Here is a 23973-nt window from a genome sequence, read left to right as displayed (position 1 = left end):
TGGGGACAGACAACTTCCTTGTTGGACTCCATTCTTTATTTCAGAACAACCAGAGCTCCCTCCCTAGATTTGCACACAACTCTGTTCTTCAGTATACAGTAGAACCTCGATAATTCGAAATTGGTTAATTCAAAATCCCACCTAATTCGAAGAAGCTCACGTTCCCGGAAACGTGAGATACAGTTTTGCATGTTATTTAAATTGTTTAATTCGAAATACGGATAATTCGTAATTCGAAGTACAATGTCGGCCCCATTACCAAAATTCAGACTTTTAATTCGAAACTGCCTTTACATTTTAAAACAACAGTATGTTACAGAGTAATTTCAACTCGAAATTTATCCGCATCATAATAGTACGCGTATTCCAGAACGTGGATGGGTAGTTTTGCGCACTTACACTCAATTCTGTGGGTCTACAGTGCGCTTCATGATTGCTAAGTTGAATGAAATTGGAATTATTTTGTATTCAACCTTTTAAGGAACGCCGTAATATCACGCAACAGGCAGTGTACGGAAAAACAGGATCCGCGAACACTGGCGATGCCGACAGTTGACAAAAAAGCGTGGCTCATATTATAAATAAGAAGGCACCGAACAATATTGTCATTGCCGACGAAACTGCATGGCTTTATTTTAATGCGAGCCCAAACGATCTTATAGTTTTGAAGGAGAAAGTGCCAGCTGGAGAATCGTACAAGGGTGGGGGATGGGGGTTACTGTATTGCGTTGCAATGCACATGGAAGCGAGGAACTTTATCCCCTCGTCATAGGAAAGTTTGATAAGCCACAATGTTTTAAGGGTGTCAGGCACTTTCCATCCCAGTACAAAGCATCTAAAAATGCAAACAGTACAGAAATCCAAAAAATAATGCATTTGCACAGGGGAACCAGCATAATTTATCCTCGTGTTTGAATCGTGTGATTTTTTTCTTTCGTTGCGTGGGGTTATGTTTGTCAGTGATTTATCCAAGTGCATTATTTGAACATTGTAAATGCACCTTGTTAGATACATTTCGGAAATAGTTTTTTTCCATGGCATTTGAAAGGTTTAAACTGTGAATAGAGGTGATTGTATGTATTAATGGGTCTTAGAATACTTTGTGATGTGGCAAGTGTTTACATTTCTGAAGTACGAGAGAAGTGCCATGGCGGGAAATCGTACAAGGGTAGAGTCATAGGAAAGTTTGATTTTAAGGGCACTGGGTACTTTCTACGTGAATACAAGGCATCTAAAATGCATACAGGATAGTAAGTAATCCAATGAATAAAGCACTTGCACATGGGAGCCAGCATGGATTTCTCCTCGTCTTTGAATCGTGCTTTTTTTTTTTTTTCTTCTTTCTTTCTTTCGTAGTGTGAGGTTATGTTTGCCAGTGAGATATCCAAGTGCATTATTTGAATACTGTAAATGCGCCTTCTTGGATACATTTTTGGAAATAGTTCTTTTTTCATGGCATTTGAAAGGTATAAACTGTAAATCATGGTTAACTGCATGCAGTAACGGGCCTTAGAATATTTTGTAACGCGGCAAGGGTTGGTACTTCTGAATTGCGAATTGGCAGTTAATTCGAAATCCGATTTTTTAGTCCCAACGACTTCGAATTAACGAGGTTTTACTGTAGTTGTCTTAAACCTTTCTTTATATGCCTTTGTGGTACAAGGCCATATGCCCTTTCAGTGTCCAGAAATATGGCTATAATTATTCTATTTCTCTCCCAGTAAACTACTTTTCAAAGAGCACCCTTGTAGAAAAATGGTAGCCCTACCTGGTCTAAATCCATGCTGCTTTTCTTCCAGTTTAGGTACAATAAAGTTTCCTAATTTTGTTTTCTAGGAAGGATTTGTATATATTTAACCCATGAAAGAGAAGGTTTATACTTGTATAAATGGTACACTTTTCATGGTTACCTTTCTTCAACACTGGATTGATGACTCCCTGCTTCCAGTCATTATATTATCAGATCTTCTCTGGGTTCTCCAAAAGCTCTGATCATGTTTGAATTCAATCCAGTAGGTTTGTTATACTTCATTTTATTTATTACTATTTCCACCTCCAGCCAGGTCAGTTTTGCTATTACTGCTTCCAAGAATCAGGGGGCCATCATCCAGTGGACAGTCACTTTCATTATAGTTTAATAAACCATCAGAGTACTTTCTTAACTCCTATAAGATTTCTTTCTCATCTTTTGTCACCTCTCCATCATCTGATGGAGTCATTACCACTTCTCTTGTTTTTGATAATATTATATGACAAGAAATTCTTATTTTCAACTTTATTCTGTTTGCTTTTCTGTTTTGAAGCCTCAACTTTTCTTGTGTCTTATAATATTTCCTCTCTATAAACTGAAACTTCTCTTTTATTTCAACTGGATCACCCAGTTCTAGCTTTATTTCTATTTCTTACAGGTGGTTTTACGTCATCATTCCACCGTGCCGTTTCTTAACGTTTTCGTATTTGGCTCTGCCACCCACACACACTTTCTCAGCTGTTCTCACCATTGCCTCTTTCACTGTGTCCCATTCTTAACTTACAGATCTCAGTTCATCTCTTGGTAGCAACCTGCAGCTCACCTCTTCTTTCACACTTGGTTCTGCAAGTCCCAAGTTTTTATTTTTTGTGTTCTCTTGTTATGGCCTTTATAAGGTCTCTTCTGTACAAGATCTGTCACTAACAACCACTATAAAGAAAATATTGACAATAAAGCAATCACAAGCAATTATTTCATACCATCATCAAACTGTTATATTCCCAGTATTTATCAATCAATCACCACTGATCTGCATTTAGGGCAGGTGCCCAAGTGGCAGATTCCCTAAATGTTGTTAAAGTAGTCTTTTCTTAAATAACTGCAAAGAATTTCAAATTTTTTTGAACGTCTCCCTTGGCAAATTATTCCAATCTCTAACTCGTCTTCCTATAAATGAATATTTGCCCCAATTTTTCCTCTTGAATTCCAACTTTATCTTTATTGTGAACTTTCCTACTTTTCACCACTCAAACTTATTTGTCTACAATGTCATTCCATGCCATCTCTCCACTCACAGGTTGGAACACACCATTTAGTCGAGCAACTCGTCTACTTTCTCCCAAGTCTTCCCAGCCCAAACTTTGCAACATTTTCATAAATGCTCTTTTTTTTTTTTTTTTTTTTTTTTGGAAGTCACCCAGAACAAATCAAGCTACTTTTCTTTGGATTTTTTTTCCAGTTACAATCAAAGCATTAATGTCAGAGAGTACCTCACTTCTCTTAAGCAATGCTAAATGTTTACCAGGTTTATTCCTATCACCAAACCATAATCAATATACCATATTCAAACTTCAAACTTACGAACATCATGAACCCATCACTTTCCACTCATTACAGAAATGGTCACTGAATGGCACATGGACTTCATACCCAACGAGCATCAGACACAGCCTACTACTACCAGCACCATCAAAAACTGTGCATCATAATTATTTTCTAAATTATATCAGTTATTAACCACAGTTAGTACAATGATTAAAACAACAAACACTCAATCTTAGTGAAGGAATTTTCATGACTGCTGCACCTGAAAATCATTAACTTTCTAATTTCTTCTTCACTTTCATATAATCTCATGTTATGACTTCTCTAGGGAGACATAACAGATTCTGGAGTATTCCTCTTAATGCCTGACTCCTTAGGATATGTTATTTCCTTAATTTTCTCCTTTTTACCACTGAAGACACACCAACATTTCTAGAATATTGCTGTCTTCTCCTAGACATGTTTCTATTAATTTCATTACTAGATAGTAATATGTAATTTACTCACAAAGCCTCATTTTAGAAACCTTCCACTTATCTTTGGCCTTTTTTTTTCTTGTTGAGGAAAGCATTAATGAAAATATCCAAGTTTAGTTTTGTCTGCATATTATTAATGTTTTAAACATACTAACAAAACAATAACACAGTATTAAATATTATATGAGAAATAAGGAACATCAAATCACTCTCAAGTATGGCCTATGACTCATCCCAACTGGAAGCTCGTTTCCACAGTTCTGCAAATATTTTCAGCAACTGAAATAATGGTGATTACTTCCAAACTTTATATCAGCACATGTCCTCATGATTGAGACCATAACAATACATGCAGATAAAATTAAAGAGTATAAGGAAATGTGGGTATTATGATTCATTTTTAAGTACATTACTATTTTTAAAACTCAAACAAGTGCATAACTACAAACACAACCACATTACCATTAAGATCCCAGATGTTTCATACATCAAATCTAGTCTCCTGAAATGAAATCCTCATGAGAAACAGTTCACTGCTATGCTTGAAGTGATATCTTTCAAGCAAATGAAATTATTACCAAAAATAAAGAATTGCTTCACTGTTTTGGTCATCTAATACGAGAACCTAATGGTGCTACAGGTCGCCCTTGCTTTATTTGTTCTCGTTCCATTTTTTTTTTCTGCTGCTCAGCATAACGTTTCATCCTCTCTTGCCGACGTTTCTCTCTCAGTACAGTATCAGGATCCCAGTCTTCCTGTGTCTGATCTTCCCATCCAGGAGTCTCCTCCCATGTCTCCAAATCTGGGGACTAAACCAAAAGTATTGCATCAATACATACAATAAATTAAGAGCTCTCCTATTCTGAAATATTAACCATTTCCAATCTTTTGTGTTCAAATTTTGTACGTTCCTGTTACAGTATTTTATAAATGTCAGTTAAAACGAGAAAATAATTTGACTCAACTCTCTCTTTTCGATACTATGATTTTTAGATTCCACAATGAACGGTTCATATTTTGTTCCCATCATAGACGTACTCGCAGTAATTGTTTGTCTTAACATTCTTGCTAAGATTAACCCTTGGCCATCTTTTCAGTTTAGTCCTGTCACCAAGATTTAAAAAGCAAAGGAAAAAGCAAAGGAAAAAGTGAGGTCATCTCCGCATAGACCACAAAGACTCTGGGAGGGGTAGAAAGTAAATGCTTCCACAATCCGTAACCTCGGCTCTTGGTAGGGTAGAGTAGCAATAATAATATTAATCTTTATTATTTTCCTCCAGATCTACCGTAAATTACCCAATTGATCTGTTAAATGAGAAAAATAACAATGTCCAGCCTATAAGCCAGAATAAATTAAAATAAAATGAACAAACAACACTGTCATATGACCCATGAACAACTCCTTTATCGGAGATCCAATGGCCATGGCAATACTGCAACAGGATAAACAACAATAAAATGAAAATAAAAGAACATCGGCAAACGGCACATGTAGTTTAAAAATCTTCATTTCTCCTCCAGCTGGGCTTGCAATCTAGCACATTCCAGACCGTACATTGTCCTCGCTGCTAACCACCTCAGACTGCAAACCCAGCTATAGCATTACATCACCTGTCATGTTGGTGTGCCACAAGCTCCTTACTTAGTATTTTAATAACTACTTCCTAATTACTAAACGCCATTGCTTAACTACCTCACCAAAATAAATTCTTCTCGTTCCAGCATATAATTCCTCATAGTATTCATCACCCAAAATATATACTTAACACTCCTAATCAATTCCAAATTTCCTTATACTTTACCCTCCAAATCAAGTCCAAATTACCTTAATTATACTAAAATCAATAAACATTTCAATAAATATAATCACAATCATTCACTTTTCTTTCACGTCAATCAACATCTTATAATTACAAACCCAAACAAACTCCACATTTCAAATTCTCATCCATCTCATTAACTAATTCAAATTACTCACAATCAAATTCCGCACTTAAATTCTGCCATCACGTCTAATCACTCTTAGCGACCTTCACTCCAAAATTAGCATCAAACTTTCAAATCTCATGTCCATCCACATCAAACTCTCATCCTTCAACTAATCACTCTTCCAGATTACCTTAATTCCACTCTAAATTCACTAATCATTACAAATTCTCGACCCTCTCATGTCACCAATTCATCATTCACATATACTTTACCCTCCAAATCAATTCCAACTTACCTTAATTACCCTCATATTACTAAACATTTCAATATATATAATCACAATCCAACTCCACACTGTCCAATTTCCTACCACCAACTCACCCACTTATTCATAATCTCTCTTGTCTTCACTATTCACTATTCCTTTCAACTACCCTTAACAGACACACTCTCCCCTTTATCATCATTCTTACCCTACCACCAGATAGCCACAATCAAACTCCCCATTAAATTCACTAATCATTACAACTTCTCGATCCTCTCATGCCAGCAACTCATCCCTCACGTATACTTTCCCCTCCAAATCAATTCCAAATTACCTTATTTACCCTCAAAATCAATAAACATATCCATAAATATATCACAATCTAACTTCATAATAAATTCACTAGTCACGTCAATTCGTTGTTCGTGAGATGTCGGCACAGCTTCGGCAACTTCCATGCTGTTTCCATTCCAACAGATAGCCTAAACGACACAAACGACGTACGTCTCGTGAAGTAGGATTATAGTTACAACACTCCGCAATACTCATTCTCTTTGTTATAATCTACAAATACAGTACGCTGTCGTTCTCTCTGCACTATACCGGTACTAAAATTTATAGTCAGAAATGGAGTAGATCAAGGAGATTACTCTGGACTTAATTAATGATATAATGGAAAGACCTTGTTTGTGGGATGTCCCATCAAAGGAATAGAGAAATAAAGCGAAGAAAGCCGACAGTTTCCAGGAATTCGAAATTATCTATAATTGTTCCCGTGAGTGCATTGAAAAAACTAGCGTCCCTCCGCTCCCAATACGGTACAGTCGACAATTGTAAAAAGTTCAGAAAAGTTGGGGGCGGGAGCGGACAAAGTTTATACTTCAAAGTGGTTTACTTTTGAAGCAATGAGCAGGATGAGGGGAGGAAATGTGCCTTTAATAAAACTGCATTTCTAAATCATAACAAGAAGCAACAGTGGCAATAACAAAGGCCAAATACTCTTCATCTTTTTTTTCTTCTTGCCAGTGGCTTTACGTCGCACCAACACAGATAGATCTTATGGCGACGATGGGATAGGAAAGGCCTAGAATTTGGAAGGAAGCGACCGCGGCCTTAATTAAGGTACAGTTCCAGTATTTACCTCGTGTGAAAATGGGAAACCATGGAAAACCTTCTTCAGGGCTGCTGACAGTGGGATTCGAACCCACTATCTCCCGGATACAAGTTCACAGCCATGTGCCTCTAACCGCACAGCCAATTCGCCCGGTAATCCTCTTCATCTGAGCCCATTGCCCTTGTTTTAAAATACTAGACACCACCTAAATATATTACCACAAATTGATATAATGAACTACCTGTATATAGTCCGACTCGTTGGCTGAATGGTCATCGTACTGGCCTTCAGTTCAGAGGGTCCCGGGTTTGATTCCCGGCCGGGTCGGGGATTTTAACCTTAATTGGTTAGTTCCAATGGCTCGGGGGCTGGTTGTGTGTGGTGTATTCAACATTAGAAATCATCCTAGGTGGGACCCTCAACTTCACAGACATGCAGATCGCCTAATAGGCTGTCTACTAGAAAAAGACCTGCACCAGGCCTCTCCAGAGGCCATATGCCATTATTATTTTAATTATTATTATGACATGTATATAGAAAAAGGAAGTCAAGTTTAACATGTTTAACACAATGTTAAATGAAACAGTAATCAACATTTAACATGTTGATAGTGTCACCAGTTAACATTTAACACTTTTAACATTCAACATGTTGTTAAATGTTAATCAGTGGAGACCAGCCTTAAGGTCAACTGTATTTCGGTCGACCTTGAGCGGGTTGGCAGCATGTATAGTCTGAAGTAAGGTGGCTGATGCGCTTACGGACAGCATCAACGAAGTGATGACGAACAAATTTGAAAGGATGCGAGGAAAGAGAGGAGAGTGGCTAACTATAAAATATTGGACACCATGCAAATATGTAAACGAAACATGCATTGAAGTAATGTAATTACAAACTTACTATAAACACTTGTCACATTAGTAGACACAGAACATTAACTTGTACTGTCTTTCACACTGTCACAAACATTCATTATTACTGTGTTGGCTGTTTCAGTACAAAATGTTTGACATGAATATGGGAAACCATATATATTTGATCCTCATTGGGCTTTTGTACTGGGATTTTATCTCCCCTTATCATCCATTGTTTGGAAAGGCTGTTAATTGGTGTGACCTACAATGTCAATGTATTTAAATCTGCAATCTGCCATTAATAGGTCGAGAGCTGGGATCATCTCGTCCCATTCGTTCGATAGAAAATCAATACTAGTGTGCATGCGCGTAGCTCATTTCTGAACTGTGAGCTTCCAGCTAGCCGCTGACTTGTACTTCAGCCGAGCTCCATGATGGACGGCCCGTGGCATGTTTGTTGGAAGACATATTGAAGTATCTGGGGAATGGAGTTAAATACTCCAGGTTAAAGTGCTTGAAGACTAAGGCCATGCCTTAATTTTTTAAATTATGTTTCCAGTTATTACCTTTTAATTTTTATTTTACATTAACACCATGTGAGCACTAAATTGCTGTGTGTGTGTGCCTTTGAAGGAGACCAGAATATACGAGTTTTGTATTACACTAATTTACGTGGGTAATCCCAAAAATAAGGTCTCCTATGTTTTTATAAATACAGAACTCTGTTCGTGTGGCTGTTGGTTACAATATTGTGAAGAGTGTTTCCCACGCTCGCACATAAACTTGCACACGCTGCGCTGAGGCACTCAGTCATGGCTTGGCAGCCGTTGAGAATGGAGCTCCTGTTGGATGTTACCGCCAAGAGTGAAGCGCGCGCAGTTATTCGGTTTTTGAATGCAAAAGGTACTGAACCGATTGAAATCCATCACCAATTGATAGAAGTGTATGGTGAGTCGTGCATGGATATCAAAAATGTTCGTAAGTGATGTAGAGAGTTTGCAGCCAGTCGGACTGAAATTCACGACAAACGAACAAAGGAGCGGGAGACAGTCAACTTCCGTCGAGACAGTCGTGAAGGTTGAGCAAATCATGTGTGAAGATCGGAGTATCACCCTGGATGATCTCTGCACTTTGGTTCCTGAGGTTTCCCGAAGCGACGCTCCTGAACAGCATGGCGGCGAGCTGACATCGGCATACAAAAACTGTCACAGTGCCTACAAAAATGCATCGACCGAAATGGTGATTATGTAGAAAAATAGCTAAATGCTCAAGCTGTAAAATGATGTAAACCATTGTAGAAATAAACAGGTCTATGTATTTATATTTTTAAAAAAATTAGATCTTATTTTTGTTGGAATTACCTTCGTAGATATTGGACCACCAGTATGTACGTAAATATTCTTTAAAAAAATTTTTGGAAGCTTTCCTACTGCCATGGATTATTTGGAGAAGAAAATATTACCGTAAATCTAAGTAACAAGTTTTGTCATGTGACATTATTAATATTAGGCCTACCAATTGTAGGAAATTTCGGCAACGAATTTTGCATCAATCTAATCAACATTTCTCTCAACAAAAAATTGTAATTAGGTTAAAAATATCATATTAACATTGTTTAGATTTTTATCAAACCCAACCTTGTAATAGTAATTAAGTTATGGGGTAATTTGGAAATGTGATATATAGGCCTATGAGTGTTAGTGTTATTCTGTTTGTTAATTTAATTGAGATAATTGTTCATGCTAAATTTTTTGCTTGTTATTTTTTGGGGGGGTTGGCTTTTATTATTATTATTATTATTATTATTATTATTATTAATTTTTGGTCGGTGTATTTTTTCTATTTTTCCTCTGTCTGGTTATATGATCTCTAATTGTGCTGTAATTTTGTGTGCTGCCCTGTGTTGGCAGTTATATTGTAATGGGATTGTTCTTTTCGCTTTCCTGGGGCCTAATTTAAATTATACCCTCATACACACCTTATGCCGTGTCCAAAGCCTCCTCCATTGAAATTTATTAAAAAAGATTTTGGTCCTCTGTTGAATGAAATGTAAATCAAATTCTATACCGTCATTTAAAGTAATGATTATTATTTTCTTTATCTTCTGTAACACCACGGTTTGTAGGAAATTGAAATTTGTTTCTCATATTTCTTAAATCTTTCTTTGGTTTACGCTCACCTGACTTATTTATATCCGTGTTTTGGTTTTTCTTTCCTAAATCATTTGTTGCATCATCTTTTATCTTATCTCGTGTTTACGCCTTAATTTCGGAAGGGCTTGGCCACTATTAATTAATGATAGCTTGGCTTGGGCAGCTGCAGGCGTCCGTTCATGTGTCGTTCTGGTTTACTTGTAGAACATTAATATCATTTTTTTGTAAATTTGTAATTAGTTTGGAGAATTTTTTCTACCCTTTATTAATTGTCATTTAAATTTAATTATCTATTTGTGTAATTTTAACTGCTGATCCAGTCACATTCTGTGTTTTATTTGGGTGACAGTGTTACCGGGACTATTTAAATATTTAATTGAAATTTACTTGAAACAAATTTAAATTTTAGCAGATTAATTGTACTTCCTGACCAGTATTCTATTATTTTTAGAAAGGTAAACCTTAAAATTAATTTTTTTTAAGGGTATGAGCTTCATAGTAATAATCTAGAAAGGTGTCGACCTTTCAGTATTCTTATTGTTTTATAGAACTGGTTTAATTTTATATTATTTAGTAATTTAAAGTTATTAGTTGCCATTGGTTGTGGCATCCTACACAACCATTAACCCGGCTCAAAGGAGAAAGGATTATCTTCCCTATCCTTCACTTGAGTAATTCTTGTCTGGCGCATCCACGTTGCGGGGGAGGGTATTCGCAACATCAGTAGGCCGGTGTGAAGAAGAGCCAAGTTCAGGCAGGGGCCCAGGGAATGGCGAAGATGATGGATGAGGCAACCCATTCTCTATGGGGAAAATTAGAAGAGGAAACTTCTGGACACCAGTGTAGTTAAGTCTTAATTTAAGATCCTGACCTCTTACCTCTCTATTTTCCTGGGCCCCTTCCACGTTTTATGTTCGTATGCTGCCCCAAGGTAAGTAATTTTGTGCTTTGATGTTGTTTCTTGTTGTTGTACTGTATTCATTTCTTGTGGCCTTGGGCTGTTGCAGAATGAATCTCGAGAGAATTATTTACTACATCTTGGTTAAGCAAACTCTCTTTTGTCACTAAAATAACCAACTGAACTGAAATTTCTTCAACTTGCCGTATTGAAGACTGGAACAGGTAATATTTTCTTCACTAGCAGTGTGGTTGGATATTCTGCACTCTGACAGTATTGCTCCGCTATGCAAATTAATCATCAGAAACGTGACCTTTTTAATAAATAAATTGTTGTAGTAACAACATCAGCAACATTTATTCGTCCACAGTCTGCACCAACACTGACTCGATTTTGGCAAAGATCTAGCAACCTATTTCTGAAACAACTGTAAAGGGACGGAAATCTGTTGCACACATTTCAACGCACTTCTGTGTAAGGTTTGGTTCGATATCATTTGATGCTCTATTTGATGGACCCGCTGTATTCAGCTGTGCTTTACACATCTGTGTTTTTGTACGTGAGGTAGTAGATGCAAACGTCAATAAGGAGCACAAGCACAACATTTACATGGCACATATCCTGTATGTTGACCATTCACAGTCGTTACTAGTAAGAATTATTCCCACACTTCGGTCTTCAACATTTTTATTAATTTAGTAATCCATATTGCTTGCTCTCAGGTTTTGCTTTCAATCCATATTGCTAGCTCTCAGGTTTTGCTTTCACCCTGTCTTTGGACTCCTGTTCCATGTTCACAACGAATGTAAATCAGTTGGACCGAATGTGGAGCGTTCACTCAGACTGTCAAGTGCCAAGCGCGGCAAGAACACGCTCACTAGCGAAGCAGGACTTAACTACAGAAGTCTTCTCCAGTCATTTAAGTGAGATGGAAGAATTTCTTTTTTTCTTAGTTTCATACTTGTTTAACATCACACTAACACATCAAAGGTTTTCGGCAGCGGAAGGACGGGAAAGCGCCAGGATTGGGAAGCGACCATGGCCTTAATTAAAGCTCAGTCCCAGCATTTGCCTGATGGGAAAACGGGAAACCATGGAAAACAATCTTCAGGCCTGCAGACTGTGGGATATGAACCTACTATCTCCTGAATACAAGCTCACAACTGCGTGACCCTAAATATTCAACCAACTCGCTTGGTGATTTCTTTTCTTGCCTCTCTTATTACACAATACCAGTCAGGGGGTGAAAAAATCTTTTGAGTTCTAGCACATGTTTCAAATGAGCAGAAATCCAAATCACTAAGCAAGATGGAATGACCACTTCGCATTAACTTTTGGTCAATTATTTCTATGTCAAAATCAGCACTCAACACTAGTTTCATTAGATTTAAAGCATTATTCCAATCCTGTTTTGTCAGATCTGCCTGTCTGAGCTACGCCACGAGTTCTTGTATGAAAATTGAGAGATTGTCCTGGTACCACATGCGTTTATGAATACTATCTTGACCATGTCTTTTGTTTATCAACTTAATATTAGTACGGGAGTTTCACCACAGATGGCAGAATATTTCACATATATGATTTCCTTGGAATAATTGAGAGGAAAAAATGCGAGTGGAATATCTTGCACTTCAGCAACTGCAACTTTGACACGTCTATCAAGATGACAGCTTCCAAGCAAAACAAGGAAGAAGTTTTACTGTAGTTTTTGAAGAAAGTGACATAGAACTTGAAATCAGTGCTGAAGATTGGGGTAATGATAGTAATTAGTGTGACAGTGATAATTTGTCAGTGACAACAATTCCATTGGATGTTAGGCTTGCCAGCGATGTATCACCAGCTGTTTCTAGTTGTGTTATGGATGAAAGTAAGTCGCAATGGAAGCACATAAGTAATTCTCCTCAGTACATACTTGCAGTGCTTTTGGTGAAATTGATCTCATAATTCAAAGACTTTTAGGAGAAGCTCCAAGTGAATTAGAAATTGTAAATGTATTCCTGACTGAATAGTTTTGGGAGCAAGTAACTAGGGAAACTAATGCTTACACTAATTTATTTTTGGAATCAGCTGCTGGGAATGCTGGACTGAATCATTCTTATGAAGAGGACTGATTTCCTGTTACTGCTAATGGATGAACTGAAGGGTCATTTTACCCATTGTATTTTTGACATCTCAAATAGGAAACCATCATTACAGAATAACTGGTCCACAAACAGGGTAGCATAAACTTATTTGGTGCAACAATCTACAAGGTTAGCTCAATTTACAATTGTTATTGCTAGAGATTCAAGGTTGATACTGGGAAAGAAAGTGATGTTGATATGTATAGAACTAAATTCCAATTTCTTGCAAGTGAAAAAGTATTAATGGAAATGTGCAGAGACCTTCTAGATAATTGGAGAATTCTGTACATGGACAACTGGTACACTTCTCCCACACTCTTCAGACATCTGCTGAATAACAAGACTGATGCAGTTGGAAAAGTAATACCTCTTTTTGCTAGGGGCTTTACGTCGCACCGACACAGATAGGTCTTATGGCGACGATGGGATAGGGAAGGCCTAGGAGTTGGAAGGAAGCGGCCGTGGCCTTAATTAAGGTACAGCCCCAGCATTTGCCTGGTGTGAAAATGGGAAACCACGGAAAACCATTTTCAGGGCTGCCGATAGTGGGATTCGAACCTACTATCTCCCGGATGCAAGCTCACAGCCGCGCGCCTCTACGTGCACGGCCAACTCGCCCGGTGAAAAGTAATACCAAACAGAAAGTTCATGCCTAAGGAACTCAGCAACACAAAACTGAAAAGCAGCTTAAATTTTTGTCCAGTAATAGGGTTTTAACAGTGAAATGGACAGACAAGAAGGCAGTTCATATGCTTTCTACACTTCCTGATAGGCCAGATTTTACTGAGGTAAAACGACATGATGGTAGAAAGAAGCTAAAACCCAATCTCGTCACTGACTACAGTTGTGGAATGGGTGGCATTGATTCTCAAGATCAGCAACTTGCGTCATTCCCATTGATCAGGTAATATGTAAAAGGGTACAAGAAATTGTATTTTATATTCAGATTGATGCTTTAAAGGCCCATACTGTCTTGCTTGTGAACATACAAGATTTTCTTCTGAAGACGTTGAATAAAGTTTTCTGCAAAACCTACAGTATTTCACCTTGTTACATGACACAGCAAAAGCCCAAAAGTGTATTTTATATGTTGGACGTGGCACTTCTGAATGCCATGTTTTCAATCACTTTCTCAACCCTGGTAGCAAGCAAGAAAGGTTTACAACCTTCCAAACCAACACAGCTGAACGGCTGTTGGCAAGTGTTGTGTTGCCTTGTTACACAACTAGAGAACATCGAAGTCCAGGGGAAACACCACAAAAACTTCAGGGAAGGCAGTGAGGTTATTTCCCATCCAAAATACCTCCAATCTCAATGAAGAACATTCCATCAAGGACATGCAAAATCTGCACAACCCATGGGCTGTGGCAGGAATCATCTTTCGAATGCCACAAATGCAAGGTGGCCCTACATGTGGAGAACTGTTTTATGGTTTTACGTTCAGCAAAGGACTTCTGAGAATAGGGTATACCTTTCCTGTTGTTACTTTGTTGTAAATACAAGTATTTTTCAATTTACTGTTATTTAACACATTTGAGGTCTTACTTACTTTCACACATTTTAATCCTCCGGACTGGCCATTTTTCACTAATTTCAGATTTTAAAATTAAATACAAGTTTTGAACTTAGGTACTTTTTTATTTCACTCTATTTGAGTTCGTACTTTCTACTTCATATCTGTAAAACCGCATATCTGTAAAACCGTAATACAATTGATAGCTCCTTTACCATGGAAATAGTGAATTGACATTAGTAGGTTTTTCATTTTGTTAAAAAGTTCAACATATAATTTTAACTAATAAAATATGGCTGATAATGAGTTTATTTGGTTTTCAGGTCAGTCGAAATTGTTTGAACAAGAGATAAATCAATACTTAGTACAGAAATATTATGTGTGATCTGTTAGGTCTGTTCAATTGGTATAAATCACTGTTGTTCAGTCTTATGTTCGCTCGCGGCCGCCATTATCTATACACTGCTCTAGAGTCGACACAGCTCTGAAAGGAAGAGCTATTGTTTTTGCAGCCATCTATTTTCTCCAGAACTATTTGAACCAGATCTTATACTACAGTGCCAATCAACACACATAGTACATTTGTTTCGTAGTAACAACGATGAAAACCAGAGAATGTATGCTGTGCAGGCTTCGTTCTCTGTAATACATGGCACAGCCCATACAGCATATGGCCTTCGACCTCAATGTGTTAAATTGCATCCAGAAAATGGTACATCGCCACACACCTATTCCAATAAATGATACTTAATAAAATGGGTTAATAGTTTTATTATTGTTATTACTACTTCCATCAGATGAAGAATGTATTGTTTTACTTATTATCAAGTAGCAAAATCTGGAAAACAGTAACAGTTTCATGTTAACCTTACTCCTAAATTATTACAAAAACAAAAATAAGGATAAAGTTTTGGGTTAAAAATTACACAAAAAAAAAAAAAAAATACAAACTACACTAACAAGAGAGCTCAGATTCTGAAGGGACATATTCATCACCAGATCCATTGTCAAATACTGGGATCACCCATACTACTTCCTTCAGATGCAGAATATATTGTTTTACTTATTATCAATTAAAAGTGTAAAATCACTTAGTATAACCATTTTACAATGGAGAAGATTAGTGATGTAGCAAAATCTGGAAAACAACGGTTACATGAATAGTGAGTGATAAGTCGAGTTATATAACTCTGGCTGTCAACAAACACACATTTCCAGTGAATTCTCAAAAATTAGTTTTTTTTCAATTTGGCAACGATGGCAACGATGGGACAGAAAAGGCCTAGGAGTGGGAAGGAAGCAGCCATGGCCTTAATTAAGGTACAGCCTTACTTCCCATTTGCACACTAGACAAATGCTGGGGTTGTACCTTAATTAAGGCCACGGCCGCTTCCTTCCAACTCCTGGGCCTTTCCTATCCTACCGTCGCCATAAGACCTATCTGTGTCGGTGCGACGTAAAGCCATTAGCAAAAAAAAAAAAAAAAAAAAAAAAAAAAAAAAAAAAAAAAAAAAAAAAAAACAAAAAAGGACTTCCCATTTGCCTGGTGTGAAAATGGGAAATCACAGAAAACAATCTCCAGAGCTCATCAAGGGTTATAAATTTTATTTCTGATTGATCCGTATTAAACTGAGATTACATATAATTTATTCTTATAAAAATTTTCCACCTATTCAATACATTCTTTCTGCAATGCATATATTTAATGTAATGTAAACATATGCATTGCAAAAAGAATGTATTGAAAAGGTGAAATTTTTTTATAAGAATAAATTACAAGTTATCTTCTGAGCTGCTGGCAAGCTCAAAAACTAGTTATCTATGTAGCCAGTTGGACGGTTAGGAGTAAAACCATTATTCCATTAATAGTTTACTATACACAGAACATGTTTCTAGACTTCAATTAGTTTTTTTAAAATATGAATTATATCATACTTCAGCTTTAACTGCCTGATATGTTCCATGTATGAAAACACACAAGAGTAGTAAAAGATAAGTTCAGAGCAATATTAGTGCTTACAATAGAAGCACTAATGCACATGTGATCACATTTAAATTAAGACTACTTAAAATACTCACAGTAAATGATACAGAATCTACTGCCAATGTTAGTCGTGGAGAAAGAGATTCATTCCAGCTGGGAGGATCATTTTCATTCTTCAAAAGTATTTTCGTCTGTTTGGTGATTTTTGGAGTCATATCCTAAAATACATAACACATAGATTATGACAGCAAATTATCATCACTTATTTCAAAATATCAATCCATTTTTCAAAACGGAAAAGAGGTGGAGGAGAACGATGTTTATCGTGTTCCAGGAAATCGAGAGTATGGTAAATAAACCATGTCATAAAGCAGCAGGACTAAACAAATCCAACCTGATACGGTGTTTCTCACATGGTGGTACTAATCATAGATAATGCAGACCCATGGTGTTTCTTACATAAGTGTACTACTCACAAGCAACATAGATCCATGGTGTTCCACACATAGTGGTACTAACCACAGGCCATGTATACTCATGGTGTTGCTCACATAGTGGTACTAAAAATAATAATAATTTTGTGTGGCTATTTCTAGACGAGTGCAGCCCTTGTAAGGCAGACTCTCCGATGAGGGTGGGCGGCATCTGCCATGTGTAGGTAACTGCGTGTTATTGTGGTGGAGGATAGTGTTATGTGTGGTGTGTGAGTTGCAGGGATGTTGGGGACAGCACAGACACCCAGCCCCCGGGCCATTGGAATTAACCAATGAAGGTTAAAATCCCCGACCCGGCCGGGAATCGAACCCGGGACCCTCTGAACCGAAGGCCAGTACACTGACCATTCAGCCAACGGGTCGGACATAGTGGTACTAATCATAGGCAATGTAGACCCTCAGTGTATAACACATTATGGTATCACACACAGGCAACACAGACCCATAGTGTTCCACACATAATTGTACTTTTTTTTTTTTTTGCTAGGGGCTTTACGTCGCACAGACACAGATAGGTCTTATGGCGATGATAATTGTACTATTCTCAAGCAACACAGGCCCATGGTGATCCCCACACAGTGGTACAAATCACAGGCGATGCACAAATCCGTGGTGTTCCTCACATAGTGGCACTAATCACAGGCAATGTAGAGCAATGGTGTTCCTCATATAGTCGTGCTACTCATTGGAAATGCAGACCCATTCTGAACACAGTGGTCCGATTGCAGAAACGGCATTTAGACGATGTCTACGGTTAAACAATGCCTAAGTATGGCTGCCGCATTGCAGAGACGTTATTTATCACTTGGACACTGTCTAAAACCGATGTTCAACCGGTCATGTTTAAACACTGCTGAGAGCACTGTTTAACCTCAAATGACAGGAGTGAATCACAATCAGAGGTTACGTACCATGAAATATGTTATTTGTATTATGTTGAGACAATTCCGGGAAGAAAGGTTAGTCCGATGGCCTCTCTGTGGGTCGCCCGCTGCTAAATCGCAGCACTTCGTTTGACATGCACGGGGAGATAATCCTAAAATAAGGTTTCGCTTTACGAGAGACTTGTTTCTTGAGACTGACAAAGTGACAGTCCGGTAACTGTCAACTTGAATACAATTCTTCACAATCGATATTTTATTATATACATGGGGTAATTTCCATGGAATTATAGGTCACTTCGACTACATACATACCACAATTACGTGTCCCGATCGTCTGAGGGCTGTCACATACATCAACCGGGAGAGATTCACTTATATTTACTGCCAAGTAAACACACATAATCGTGAAAACTAAAAAGTAAGTTGTATAGGATTTTTATATATATAATCGCATAGGTTTTCGGCAACTATCAGATAGGAAAAGGCAAGTGGTGGTGATTATCGTTTAAAGAGGACTGGGGAAGAAGAGCCGTGGGCATAATAACAGCCCTAGTATTTGTCTGGTGTAAAAATAGGGAAACTAAGGAAAACAATCTTCACGGCTGCCGATGATGCGTTTCGAATCTACGATCTCCAGAATGCAAGCTACATCTATATGGCCCGTACAACACACTCGGTTACACATTACTATTGCTTCACCTTCTCTTCGTCGAAGCTACTGTATTTATGAGTAAATTACACTCACTGTAACAACGCTATAATGAAAGCTACACTTCCCCGTACGGTAGCGTGTCACTTTAGTGTCGATAATATTATGAGATTTAATTTGCACTGAAAGCGATACTCTTATCTGTGGGCAAGTCATGCTAAGCTATATTTGAGTAATGTGTAGGAAGACAAACAGCTGACTGGCGTTCGGCGCGCGCACCGACGAATTTCATTGGTTGCGACAAGCAAAGAGTTGCATAAAAGATACTTCTGTCTCCATTTTCAAACCAAAATTGAAACTTTAAGGGATGTCTAGTTAAACATCGACTGAACATTGTTTATGCAATGGAAGATCGTGAATGATTTAGACGTTGTTTAGGTAGACGATGTCTAAGGCTTAAAACTAGTCATCGTTTCTGCAATCGGCCCACAGGAACTAATCCATTCGAGTGCAGCGCTTGGCACCTATTCCCGCTAGACACCAGTCTGTGCAGCAGAGCACCAACTCCCCCACCACGGGGGGATGCACAAGATGGTACTAATCATAGGCAATGCCCAGACCCAGGGTGTTCTTCACATGGTGGTACTAATCGCAAGTAATGTTGACCCATGGTGTTCCTCACATAATGGTACGAATCTGAAGTAGTCTTATGGTTCTAAGTCCAACAACCCTTGGCTGCCCTTTTCTGTTGCCTCTTACGACAGGCAGGGGATAACATGGGTGTATTCTTCGTCTGCATCTCGCACCCACAGGAGGTAAATGTTGGAAAGATATATAACACAGTACTAAGAGAGTGTTAGCCATACTCAGGGATTATGAGATCAAGCGTAGGTTACAACAGGCAATCAAAGGCATTTTTGTTGACAATAAGGCTGCAGTGACAAAATGAGTTTTGGTTCAAACTAGTTACAGAAATTAGATACAGTTGTAATCTTGCACCCTTGTTTACATAGTTTATATAGATAACTAGCCGATGTACCCGTGCTTCGCTACGGAATTCTACATTGTATACAGAATTCTAGATTAAGTAGTGGACACATTGTGAACAAGATTGTATTAGATTGCATAGCTCTTAACGTTACCCTAGAAACACAAGGGGAAAGTTACCAAACGTCCTTTCTCATATGAACTCTTATTGAGTTGTTCTCCTATCTTACTGTATAACTCTTCAACCTCTTTGTCTAGTGCATCTTCAGTGTAGGCCCATACCTGCAACATGTGGAAGTTCCCTGGTTTGGCTTTCATGGTCAGCTTTATTAGCATGCCATTTATGACCTATTAAGGTATGCCTTTGCTATCAGGACCTAGTGTTTACAGTGCACTATGTCTTCTGGCATGGGCTAGAGCAATTTTGTTACTTTCATTTATCTGTCTCTGTTTTATCCTTGACTTTGACAATATGAAAGTGACTGAGGTGTGAGCAATGCTAGTAATGTCATTCCTTCTGCAGCCAGTCCCTGCTATGAATGGTGTGAAAATGTTGCTCATAGGGTTAGTTGCTGAATGCATTTCAGTGAGCTTGGCAGACTGATATGTAATAGCAACTTCTGGCTCGGTGAGGAAAGCAACGGGAAACTACCTCACTCCTCATTTCCCTAGTACACCTCTTCAGCGATGCCTAGGCCATCTATGACAGCTGATGGCAGAGCTGTTGAGGATCAAACCAGCCTTAGGGCTGAAGACTGAACAAACATACATACATGATAAGACATCATTCACAATTCTCTTGTCGACTTTGTTACTTATGCCAGTCTTCTAACTGTGTGATTCTCTGTAGTGAAATGACCTAAAGGACAAAGTTGTCCTTCCAGTGCATTTCAGCAATGACATATACTGCATGTCAACCTTCTCTCTCATTAGTCCTCTTCCCAGAATGTGGAGTTCAGCAGCCTGGAGAAGTCCTCACAGATTCCAGATTGTAGTATAGAAGCTTCTCCAGGCTTGAAACTTACCTCTCAGAATATTTTGCATGGGGTGCCTGGTTACCCATACCATCATACCTGGTCATCCGTTTTACACTGTTCAATCCGGACTCGGAACAGCATCAGTTGATAGCCTGAGTGCCTAGCAACTTTAATCCCTTCATTTGTACTGCCATGACACATAGTCATGGGAATGGGGTAATCAGGTGTTTCCCCTTGCCTGCCTGATCCAATGCTTTTGACCAGATGTTTCTAATTAATCCACCTGTTAATTTATTGTACAAGGCCATAAGGAAGGCCTGATGGATTTCAGCACATGCACGCATACAAAAGAGAACGCATCCGCCTGAAGCTGTTGGCTCTCTTGGGTTGTCAGGTTAGTTCCTGCCACCCGACACTCAGTGTCTGGCTGTATGGTCTACTCTTTTATCACAGCAGGAAGAAACTCTATCCAGACTGTTGGTCTATTTACAATACACCTGTTATTCCTTTAAGCTACATTCAACAGAATGACAGCTCTGTACTTAGAATTAATTGGTTTATATTGTTTCTTATAAATTAGTTGTATAATACCAAGTTATCACTCCTCTAGGATATTTTACTCAGCCAATAATAATAATAATAATAATAATAATAATAATAACAACAACAACAACAACAGTCTAAGCCCTGTCCTGTCACATCGTCGCCATAAAAGACCTGTCTGTGTCGGTACCAGTATGATGTAAAACAAATAACATGTGCAGTTAATGGATCTTACCTCAAAGAAATCTGGTTGATTCTCATCCTGGGATTCAGAATATTTTGCTTTTTGTCGATATAGTTCAATTTGTTCTTGTACAGAGCTCTTACGCTGGGAATGTTCAGTAACAACGGATGATGGTGTATCATCCCAAGAATTCCAGTTCTGTAATTCTGGTACCTGAAAATACATGAAGCACAAACTCACTGAAGAGAAGTTAAACTATATTACTACACAGGAAATTAACAAACCAATTACAATTACTGACCAATGAGACTTATGAACAATTTTATTATATCCATAATTTAGCCTGGTCTGAAAATAAGGTATTATCCAGGTATCAACCTGAAATGCAGAAAAACCAAGCTAAAAATTGTAATGAAATTTTGTAAATAACCCATGATCAATTGTTGTGCTTGTGGATATGCTTTCAATTGTACCGTTCTGAACAAGAGTTAGAAGAAGGTAGAAAAACAAACATTTCCGATATACTTTTCTGTTTGAGTTGAACAGAGGAGGAAAAGCAGCTGAGGTGGCTCGAAACATTTGCATTGTGCATGGGAACGATGCAATCAGGGATGGCAAGTAAATGGTTCAATTGTTTCAAACAGGATAACTTTGACCTGAAAGACAATCTACATTCAGAAAGACCTTTGGCCTTTGATGAAGACCAACTCAACAAGTCAATTCATGATGACCCATATCAGTCAAGCCAAGAATTGGGAAATGTAATGAAATGAGATCAGCCAAACATCATGAGTCATTTGCACTCCATGGGAAAGTTGTTTGTTGTGGGTACCATACAATCTAAGCGAAAACGACAAACAACAGCGTGTAACCATTTGTGTATCTTGGATTGATTGTTATCAGTTAGCTCAGGTACAGCATTGAACATTCTTGTCCAGAATTGTTACGGGTGACAAGAAATGGAGTGTTTATGTGCACATTAAAAAAAAAAAAACTATGATGGTGGTGGTGGTGATTTTTGTTTTAAGAGGAAGTACAACGAGGTAATCACCATCCTCTCTGAAAAAAGGGTGGAAAAGAAATTTAAAATAAAACAAAAGTATTTATTCAATGAACGAATTTGGAAACGCACTACAAAATGAAACCAAAATTGTTGATTTAGGCCAAAAAATTACTAACGAATCAAAAGGGAACGTGCGTTCCCTGAGTAACAGTATACTTGTAATATACATACCCTTGGTTAATCCACTGTCACACATAAAGCGGATGACGAGATCAGCAGTAGTCACGTCATCGGCTAGTATGATGTAGATGTTGATTCCCATAGGGAACCTAAAATATTTGTCCTGAATGAGTAAATGTATAATACCAATATAATGGTCCATTATTGGACATTATAAATTTTCCAGCTAACTCATTCTAATTCCCTCCATGGGAATTTAGAATTTCCATTCATTCTTGGTTGCCTGCGTTTCGCCCTCGTGTGCTAAGTTAGGCTCGTCAGTTGGGACTTAGCACACCACCCAAGACGCAAGGCTAGTGCATACCGTGGAGGCCACTGCATAGGCTATTTGAAGCCACCAGCAGTGCCAATGCACTATGAGAGCTATGTCTCATTTCCAAAAATACCAATGGTATTATAAATTATTATAAATTTACTCATTCAGGACAAATATTTTAGGTTCCCTATGGGAATCAACATCTACATCATTTGATGGCCAGGCAGGCATCTATTTTTGGAAATGAGACATAGCTCTCATAGTGCATTGGCACTGCTGCTGGCTGCAAATAGCCTATACAGTGGCCTCCATGGTATGCATTAGCCTTGCGTCTTGGGTGGTGTGCTAAGTCCCAACTGACGAGCCTAACTTAGCACACAAGGGCAAAATGCAGGCAACCAAGAATGAGTTAGCTGGAAAATTTATAATGTCCAATAACGGACCATTATATTGGTATAATAAATTTACTCATTCAGGACAAATATTTTAGGTTCCCTATGGGAATCAACATCTACATCATTTGATGGCCAGGCAGGCATCTATTTTTGGAAATGAGACATAGCTCTCATAGTGCATTGGCACTGCTGGTGGCTTCAAATAGCCTATGCAGTGGCCTCCACGGTATGCACTAGCCTTGCATCTTGTGTGGTGTGCTAAGTCCCAACTGACGAGCCTAACTTAGCACACGAGGGCGAAACGCAGGCAACCAAGAATGAGTTAGCTGGAAAATATATAATGTCCAATAACGGACCATTATATTGGTATCATCGGCTAGTATGCGTTCAAGTGTTTCCTGCAGGCCGAGGCTCCGTCTTAGGCCAGAGAGATCGGCGTACTCTATGAGGACGTGGACCACGGTGAAGTTTGCACCACAAGAACACACTGGGGGGTCTTCCCTCTTTAGGAGATAAGAGGGCGTAAATTGTCCATGACCTATCCTCAGCCTACACAATACTATGGCCTCTCTCTGTGAAGGCTGGAAAGAGGACTGCCACACGGTAGTTGATTTCTTAATTGCTCTCAACTTGTCGGGAGTTCGGATAGTTAGCCACTCCAATTCCCAGGACACCAAGATAGTCTGACGTAGCTGAGAACAAATATCTTTACCAGGTACATTCATAGGTCTTAGAGGTAAAAGTACCGCTTCCTTTG

At 38.4% G+C, this 23973-nt stretch overlaps 1 protein-coding gene across 1 annotated transcript in view; it reads right to left on the bottom strand.

The window, feature by feature from the left end:
- Nucleotides 1–3883: 3883 nt before the first annotated feature.
- Nucleotides 3884–23973, bottom strand: part of LOC136875842 (receptor-binding cancer antigen expressed on SiSo cells) — a 31191-nt gene continuing 11101 nt past the window's right edge. The window contains exons 2-4 of the mRNA XM_067149464.2: nucleotides 21374–21535; nucleotides 16700–16822; nucleotides 3884–4580 (exon numbers count right to left, since the gene is read on the bottom strand). Coding sequence (XP_067005565.1) covers nucleotides 4380–4580; nucleotides 16700–16822; nucleotides 21374–21535 — 486 coding nt within the window. The 3' untranslated portion in view covers nucleotides 3884–4379. The remainder of the gene's footprint in view (nucleotides 4581–16699; nucleotides 16823–21373; nucleotides 21536–23973) is intronic.

The sequence above is a fragment of the Anabrus simplex genome, chromosome 1 (genome assembly GCF_040414725.1).
Source record: "Anabrus simplex isolate iqAnaSimp1 chromosome 1, ASM4041472v1, whole genome shotgun sequence".
NCBI lineage: Eukaryota > Metazoa > Arthropoda > Insecta > Orthoptera > Tettigoniidae > Anabrus > Anabrus simplex.
Note: the sequence above shows the minus strand (reverse complement) of the source record. Positions and strands in the feature narration are given on the sequence as shown.